Source organism: Silene latifolia, chromosome 7 (genome assembly GCF_048544455.1).
Source record: "Silene latifolia isolate original U9 population chromosome 7, ASM4854445v1, whole genome shotgun sequence".
NCBI lineage: Eukaryota > Viridiplantae > Streptophyta > Magnoliopsida > Caryophyllales > Caryophyllaceae > Silene > Silene latifolia.
In genome coordinates, this window is record NC_133532.1 from 118458282 (window position 1) to 118468018 (window position 9737).

Consider the following 9737-nt stretch of genomic DNA (forward strand, 5'->3'; position numbering starts at 1 on the left):
ATTCGGGAAAGTTCCTAATGACATTAAATCGATACTTCAAACTATGATCCGACTTTTGGCAAGCAGGCCAAATTCCCCGACCCTCCCGACTGTTGTGGTCCGTGATGGACTCGAGCAGCAAAAGTCATGGTGTCGTGCGTGGTTTCAGTTTTATGAGTCGACCAATTTTTGACCCCTTTTTATCTAGTAAAAGTCGATTATAAATAAGATCTAAATTGGGAAGAAGAGTAAAACTAATAATTTGAGAGCGGGTATTGGCGAAGCATTCATCATGTCCCATGAGGAAATCACGTACCCTTTTCTTCTCCCGACGGTTGTTGATAATATTCAACCAATCACACAAGACGGGATAGTGTCGTGTTCTAGAATAGCAACCCAAATCCTTGTCATCTGTCCATAATACGCCATCAATGACTCTGTTGGACCGTGGCGGCAAGCGAGCAATTCCGCCTGCAACTGATAAATACGAGCCTCATTGTTTTGACAGAAACATTTCTTTATATCATTCTAAACCTGTTTTGCCTCGGGGTGAAGAGAGATTTTCTTTTGTAACCCAAGTTCGATTGTATTAAAAATCCACATGGTGACCAAAGCATTGGTCGGTCGACAAGTTTCGAAATTGACAGAAGTGCTAGGCGGCTTTGAGATAGTACCATCGATATATCTGAGTTTATCTTTGGCCATAAGAGTGAGATGGAATGAGCGTGACCATTTGTCATAGTTGTTGCCATTGAAGGCAATCAGAGTAATACTATTACCTGATTGCTCAACATGAACAAAAAAGTAAGAGAGAGGTTTTGTGGGATCGATAATTTGATTTGTATAGTAATTTGTCATGTTGAAACGAGAGAAAAAAAAACGAGATTTCAATAAAGAAAAATGGCATATTTACGAAGAATAAAACCTAGCTTGATACCATATTATGAATTGAGAAATATATCAGATTGTATGAACAAGGTAAATTGTTGTTATTATTGTCACTTGTATTTCATAATATAGACATAGAGGCTATATATACTAGTCACAACATAAGCAAGAATCATACAAAGGCTCCTAAGATATTCTATAACAGCTATGAAATAATCTAAGGAAGGTAAGGAGAAGTATTTGCCAAATATATGCAATATGAACGGTGACATTGGGTAGGAGGCGTTGGTCTTCAATATGGCGCAAGATATGGCTCGTAATAGAGTGGAATTGTGTAGCGCACTATGTAGCTAGAGTTTTTTTGAGTGCCGATAGTGTCCCCTGCCTTATATCGGATATTTTGCACACCATTTTGGCCTTTGCGAACCTTGATCTAATAATTTTTTTTTATTTCAAAAAACATACTACATGCTCATTATGGCTGACTTAGGCCTTAGGCAATATGAAACTCGTACATTACCAACACACAGGATCAACCCACGACGTAGACAATAATGCGGAATATCCACAGTTTTTTGTCAATTGCTATTTGGTTCACCTAGGTTCGAGTTCAGTGACTGAGTCTTCATTTACCGATAAAGGTATTGATTTACTTGATGACTGATCTGAGTTATTAACTTCTTTAGGAAAAGATGTAATTACCATTGGTCTTGCAAAGAAATCTGATTGATGTGGCACTGGTAGAGTAATAGAGCAACAGTCTAATGTCAGGACGACATTAGCCATTGTCGGTCTATCCTCTACAGATTCTTGGACGCACATCAAACCGAGCTGTATGCATCTCATAACATCGTTATTATTTGAGCATGAATCTCTTATTCTTTGGATCCACAAGTTCTAGTGGCGTTCGCTTCCCATTGTCTCCAAGCCTGCAAATATCAATCACATTCTCTTTGTCACAATTCTACTAAACTTTCAATCATTTTTGTTTTTGACTACATATTACGGAGTACTTACATAGCTTAGAAGGTCCTCGGCATTACCAGCCTGATTAAATGTCCTGACTTTTCTTCCACTGATTACCTCCAAGACAAGCACACCAAAACTATATGCATCTGATTTGATGGAGAATTTCCCTTCCAACATGTACTCTGGCGCCATATATCCACTACAAAGTATTTTAATCAAAGTTAAACAAATAATTGGGATGCATGGAATACAGAGCAAAAATTTAATTAATAGTAACCGTATTGACTTACTATGTTCCTACTACTGCGTTTGTATAGTTGCTTTGGCTGTGGTCGACACCAAAAATCCTAGAGGTGCCAAAGTCTGAAATTTTAGGATTCATCTTGTCATCCAACAAGATGTTACTTGCCTTAAGATCCCGGTGTATGATTCTGAGTTGAGAATCATGGTGGAGATAAAGCAACCCACGAGCAATGCCTATTATAATGTTGTAACGCTTTTCCCGATTGAGGAGTTGTCGATTTTCGAACTAAAATATCATAGATCACACATCATTTACATGTATAATATTTTAACTCGGTCATCTTATATAATATGAGCAGAGTAATGAATAACATACCAAAGATGAAATTGTCAAGGCTTTTGTTTGGAAAATATTCGTATACAAGTAGCTTCTCTCGTTCAGTATAGCAAAATCCCAACAGTCTCACCAAATTTCGATGTTGAAGCTTGGCTAGCACCAATACCTCAGTCTTAAATTCTTGTATGCCTTGCCTAGAGTTTGCAGATAATCTCTTAACCGCTATCAATTTCCCATTCGATAATGTACCCTACAGGGAAAAAAATTCTCGTATAAGATAGTTTTATCCAAATCTACACCCTTCAATTTCAGTTAATTAGTATCATTAGAGTTTTTTTTATTCTCTTCACTAAAGAGTATACCTTATAGACGCCACCAAATCCGCCTTCACCTAGTTTATTCTCATCCGAAAAATTGCTTGTCGCGTTGAGAAGCATTCCAAAGTCATATTGCAGGGAGTCGGTGAAATCTTGGTTAGCTAGAACTCCAAATAAGAGTCAATAGTCAGGACTCAGCAGGAGATACCGACTTTTGAGCATGTAAATAAGATCAAATGCTAATGTAACTGGTTAATTCTTACACGTTTCGGCATGGGTAGAAACATCAACTTTCCGTGATTTGTTTTCTAGAAGATAAACGCAAATGTGTATCAAACATAATGCTACTGAGAAGACAATCAGAGCGGCTATTATGATTGAAACAATCACTTTTGTGGAGGTTTTGTTCTTTCCTGTACAATTAAAATTGTATGACCATAGTTAATATTAAATAAAGAAATAAAGAATTAAAATAAATATGCGATGTATAGACCTCGCAGACGGGTCAACCAGATTGGGTACGGGTCGGGTAAGTTCGGGTTTACAAGAATTCGGGTCATTTCAGGTTGGGTCAGGTCATTTCGCGTTCAAGCTTTTTTCAGGTCTATTATTAACAAACTTTTTTATGGTTAATGGCTAGTTTGTAACAATAAACATTCGGGCCAGGTCATATTGATTCGGGTTAATTCAGGTTGCAGATCATGCTCGAGTCCTCAGTTGTCGGGTCTGGTTACGTAAAGTTTGTATTCTATTTGCATAATCATGCTTACAGAAGCATTGAAGAATGCACAATTTATATACGAGCATAAGATACATTGACACTGTGAACATAATCCTAAATTGCTACAATCAAGAAGTCAATTGGGGGATAATATTTACAAGTATAATCAATTTGTTTGTTGCATATTTTGATGGATATGATTATTATTCCTAACATGTTCCCGCAAGACGGACTGTCGATCAAGTAGTCCGAACTTGGATAAAAGTTGTCTTGCCCCGAGATTGTCACAGAAAATAACAGGTTGCTTGCTTGGTTTGAAGTTGAGTTCAATCATTAGAGATTTGAGCCATAGTACCTTAGCAGTAGTATAGACTACAGCGTGAAACTCCGATTCAGTTTAAGAGCGAGACAATACTCTCTGTTTTATGGATATCAATGAGATGGGATTACGACCAAGATAGATAATATACCTGGAAGTGGTCATATTTATCGCGAGCCCACTCGACATCCTAAAAGGCGTGAAGGATCAATGGTGTGTTCTTGTGAATGTGAATGTCGTGGTTGAGGGTGCCCTTAAGGTATAGTAGAAGTCTTAAGGGCTATCCACTGTTCCTCGATGAGGTGGTTTAAATATTGGGCGTGTTTATTTAAGGAGTTGGAGATGTAAGGTCGTGTCATTGATAGGTACTTGAGACTACCTATGACAGCTCTGTAACCGATTTTGTAATTGTCGTTTTTGTCACTACTTTTGGTGACACGCGATTTGGGAGCCATGGTGATGGTGACGAGTTTGCAATCTAACATTTGATGTTTTGCAAGGAAATCAGATGTGTACTTAGTTTGATTTAGGTGGAGGCCATGTGGTTTAGGCACTACTTTTATTCAAAGAAAATCATGGTGGAGGCCATGTGGTTTAGGCACTAATTGATGTTCGCTGATTATGGCGTCACACCATCAAGGATCAACAAGTGTTTGTTTCGTGGTGTTTGGTGTTGTGCGGCCTTGGAGAAAAGAGTAGTGGAGTTGGCATATATTTAGGATTAGGCATGATGATGTTGTTGGAAAGTCGGGTTTTGTGTAGGTGTGTTAAGGGTGGGGGCGGTGGGGAGTTTGGGGGAGGCAGAAGAGTTGGGCGTAGAGGTGAGGTCGTCAAGGGCTTTTGGGGACTTAGTAAGGCCAGGAACGGAAGGTGTTTGTAAAGGTGTACTGGTTACGGATTGAGGGGCAACAGAAGAGAAAGGGGTAGTTTGTTTAAGAGTTCGAAATGAAGATATAGCAAGGTTGTTAGTGGGTGATACTGCAACGGGGGGGGGAGAATGGAACCAAAGGTGGTGGAGCTCTAAGATATTGGGAGTGATTGGATTAGCGGCCAGCGTTTGGTATAAGAACTCATGATGGATAAATATTACATGTCTGGAGGCAGGGGCGGATTTGTGGGGGGGGGGGGAAAGTGAGGGCACGTGCCCTCACGTGACAAAAAAAAAAAAAAAAAAAAAAAAAAAAAAGACGATATTTGAATTTTAATGTATAAATGTTGTCCGCAAATTTTTTTTTCTTACTGTGCCCCCCCTTACTCAAATCCTGGATACGCCACTGTCTGGAGGTGTAAAGTTTGTGGGTGGTTGGTTCAAGACACAAGTAAGCATTTTGAGCGGTAGAATAGGCATTACAGATTCAAGGTTGTGATTGAGGGTCAACTTTATACATGTTGTAGGGTCGGAGTAATACGAAAATTGTGCGGAAGCGATTTATAGAATAAGGAACAATATAGAAGTAAGGATATTTGCTTCGAAATCTATCTAGAAATCGAAACAATGGGAGATTTGCACGATCTAGACCTATAGATCGAACAATATTGATTGAATCGCAAGACCTATTGCTATCAATCGGGCTAGAGTTTGAAACGCGTCAAACAATAACAGTTTCGGAACGAAACGCGTCGATCCTATGTTTACAGAACTTGCAAACACAAACAAAGAAACAACTTTGATTTTAATTTAATATCATAATCTATGTGATGTTTTTTTTTTTCAAATAATGATTTAAAACGAATGTGAGTGAGGATTTTCTTCAAGGGAAATAACCAAATATAATAGGTAAAATGGACGACAAAAATTAAGTATTTAAAACCGTCATTAGATGTAATTGGTGATGTCCAATAGATAAGATCTAGAGGAGCGGATGAGTAGTGTAACGTAGATTGCGCGAAAGGTAACTTGTGCCTTTTATTAATTAAACGTAAGGTACAATATTGGAAATCAGAAATGCATAAATTAAAATGAGAATTAAGAGGCATTTAAGATTAGTGGACAGGGGTGGCCAAGACGGTGGTGCACATGGTGTAGTTGGTGGGGATTGTGACGTAGGCTCGAGATTGTGTGGCTGGGTTGCCAGTCATAATTTCTAGCGCGGTTGTAGCCTTGAATAAGAATTGTTCCAATGGTTTTATCCTCATGCGTGAAAATTGTAAAATCATTATTATCAAAACATAATTGCGAGATTCAGAATAATTTTCGAGAAATGGTGGGTACACATAAAACATTGTTAAAAATAAGTTTAGAGCCACACTGACGGAGAAAGAATGAATCAGTGTGGGTGATAGAAAGAGACGAGTCATCGCCTATGACAAGCTCGCCGGGTACATCACGAGGTTGGTAGATGTAAATGGTTTTATCCTTGCAAACTGGGGACCGGAAAAATTCAACTGAGCACTCGTCCGACTGCAAACTTTGGTCCATGAAACCCAGGTCTTTAGCCATGTGCTCTCATACCATGTTAAATTCAACAACGGGTCTGGGCCGTACCCGAACGGAGGAGAAAGAGTCCACAACACAAGGCTAAGAGGGTTCCACTCTAAAAACCAATTGGCAATAGAGGGAGTAGCCCTTTCCCATATATAGTGGAATTCTCTTCTCTAATTCTCCAATGTGGGATCCTTACATGTGTAACTCATATAGGCCGGAACTTTATTCTCAACACGATCCTTGGTCAAAAGGATTCCGGCTAAAGAGCCAAGGAGTTCGGTACAATTGTTAAGACGAACGGATGAGGGGCTTGGTTTGTTTGTGAGTGTTAGGGATGGTGGATTCGGTGGTGCCCATGGTGGCAGAAGGGTCGAAAATGTGACAATGAGTGGCGATTGTTTTTGGGATAGGAGGAGTAGCCCACTTACTTTTAAGCTAGTCTCTTCACTATTTTTCTACCGATGTGGGAAAATATCCTCACACACATATGGGAAGAGACCTCAACATTATTGTATTTGCATAATCATGTTCACCGAAGAATGCACCATTTATACAAGCATAAGATGAAATAGTGTAACATTGTGAACATAATCCTTATATCACTACTACAAAAATCGCTATAGACATCACTAAATAGACATCAGAGTTTTTAAAACACCGTTGTCTAAACAATAAACATCGGAGTTTACACCGATGTTTATACAATTCAATATACATCCGTCTTTTTAAATAATTGATCTATATTAAATTCACGTTTACATCAGACATTCTAAAATCTTATGTCTCTTAAACTCGTCCAAAATAGGTTTAAAACTACCCCTGTTATCAGACTTATCATATTCCCCATATGTATTCACCTAACTCCTCTAACCTTTGTCACTCTTAATGCTCTCACTATCAATAGTTCTCAAACCTCCGTCACTCCTCATGTGCGACGTCCACTATAATCCACCATTCAAACGCCGCTAACTGCTCACTCAGTCACTCTATAATGCCACCAGTCGCAAAGTCGCCATCGCCGATGTCTATGTTTTAAAATAGACATCATATTTTTAAGATATATGATGTCTATGATAAGGAATCGACATATGACTTTTCAAAAAACTGATGTCTAATATACATATAGACATCGGATTTTTTTATAACTAATGTCCATTGAGTAATAGACATCGTACTTAAGTCTGATGTCTATTGCTCTATAATGCACATCACTCAACTAACATCGGACTCATATCTGATGTCCATTGGCATTTGGCAAAAAAAGTGTGATGTCTATAAGCATTTTTGTAGTAGTAATTAATTGCTACAATTAAGGAGTAAATCGGGGGATAATATTTACAAGTATACTCACTTTGTTGCATATTTTGATGGATATAATTATTATTCCTAATAGGTTATTCGAGTTGGGTCAATTTTACCCGGTCTAGTTATGTACTTCAGTACTTGTATTGAAGTATCTTCATATGTATGGTGATAGTGCTCGAGATAATGTCGAGTAGCATTGTAGTTATGGAGTAGCACCACCGTTGAACCCCTTCTATAAGATAGTGAGTTATTCATCCTACGTCTCCTACCCAGTTAAGTAATCAAAGAGTCAAAGTAAAAAAGTCAAAGTAAAAGAGTCAAAGTCTAGTTTCCCTTAAGTCGTCAAACTGTTAAAGCCATATCCTGACCTGTTATTCAGGTAGTTGGGTTCCGACCTTTAGGACAGTAAACCTGACGCAGTACTCTATCGCTTCTGGGTATGTCACTGTATCAAGCATATGTAGGTATATACGATAATTCAAGATAGTTAGAGATAATAATTTGGAGAAAAATGAGAAATATTGGAGTACCTACCGTTAGAGTCGCTCGGTACAGGTATTGGTTCAGAATCTGATGGCAATGGTGACGGTGACGGTGACGGTGATGGTGATGGTGGATGTACTTGTGGTAGATACGAAAGATTGAAGAAGGGGTAAGTCTCATACCGTACTACGCAGCTCGGCACCAAAATCCGTCCACCCGGCTTCTGTTGATCAAAGCGTTGGATTGACGTGTTCAAACACTGGTAACAATCGTAAGCATTTAAATTCGGAGTACACTGTCCCAATCCATATATAGGTTGAATCGCCGAATAGTTCACAAAATCGGTTGCAAATTTCTTAAATGACCCGCCTTCGGCTGCTCCAACTGCCAGCACATTAGTAATCATATTCGTTACCGCGTCAAGGTACCGCGTTTTGTCACCGATTATGCTGGCATAATTCCAAACAGTCATTGATGGACGTTCATCCATACTATCAAAAAAAGACGCGTTTGAATACCGAATCTGACAGTCGTCTCCCCAGAAAATACCCTCCTTCGAGTTTGGACAAGTCTTTTGTATATCCGTACGCATGGTGGAAAGGACACATCGGTGGCATGAGCTGATGTTCACGCCCCCATAGCAGAGGTATTCGCCATAGGCGGCCTCTATTGACGGATTACCGACTGTGGTTCTATAGAAACCTTGAGGGTTGTTAGTAGCGTTGAAGGCGAGTTTGCGGAAAACGGTGTTTAAATTGGTTTGATAAGTACTTCCATTGGTGAACATTTTGTCATTACTGCAGACGCTGGCGAATTCGACTGAGGTGATCGTTGTTTGATGAACCATTATAAGAATTATTATAATTTGTAAAAACCGTAAAAACAAAAAAAATTGGTTCATTTTTGTGCTTAATTACGAGTAACTAATTAAGGTTTAAGCACAAATGAAAATTTGTGTTGATGAAGAGTATTTTGTGAACTGTTGCATTTCTGTGTATATATCTTTAAGTACGTACCGAGTATCAAATACTCCATCCGTTATAGTCATTTATTTGTCTTTGATTAAAATATATCTACGATTCTATGAAAAATACAAAAAAAAAGTTGGGACGGAGTGATTATTTATTTGTGGACAAGAATACAACCCGTATTATGTGTTGGAATACTTGAAAGAAAAAAACAAGTTGATTTTGATATTTTTCAAGGACTGGGACAAAGATAAGTACCTAAAGACTAAAGTCAACCAAAGTGGCTTGAGTGTAGTGGAGTGCGGGTGTGCCTCAAAGCATTGCAATGGCAATGAATTGAGAGGTCCCGGGTTCGACTCCCTACACGGGAATGCTGCGTTTACCTGTCATCCTAAAGGATGTCTTACATGGCACACGTGGTTTGCAGGGTATTGCGTGTCCGGGATTCAACCCCTCGTCACCAAAAAAAAAAAAAAAAAAAAAAAAAAAAGACTAAAGTCCTAAACCAACCCATGAAACACTCTAAATGAAGTTGAAATTAAAAGTGAGCCGATTGATTAAATAATTAATCTCCAACACAATCGTTGATGGATCCGATGACTCTTAAATGAGCTTGTTTAATCATCTAATCCGAAAATGGCCAAACAGCCGATTTAAGTTTATCTCGGGTGACGTACCATGATAAACATTACCCTAAACCTGAATTACCTGGTTGGTAAAATCATAAGAGGCGGTAGACCTGGCAAATAGATCAGGTCGTGTCAAGTTCGTGTTCGTGTCACA

The 9737-nt window shown here is 38.7% G+C and overlaps 1 protein-coding gene across 1 annotated transcript; it reads right to left on the reverse strand.

Moving 5' to 3' along the window:
- Window positions 1–914: 914 nt before the first annotated feature.
- LOC141591303 (cysteine-rich receptor-like protein kinase 6) lies at window positions 915–9048 on the reverse strand. Its single transcript, XM_074411628.1, is given in 9 exon segments — window positions 915–1749; window positions 1751–1769; window positions 1771–1796; window positions 1885–2035; window positions 2127–2360; window positions 2449–2666; window positions 2779–2894; window positions 2997–3146; window positions 8038–9048. Coding segments are annotated over 9 exon segments (2052 nt in total). The 5' UTR covers window positions 8888–9048; the 3' UTR covers window positions 915–1461.
- Between the last annotated feature and the right edge of the window lie 689 nt (window positions 9049–9737).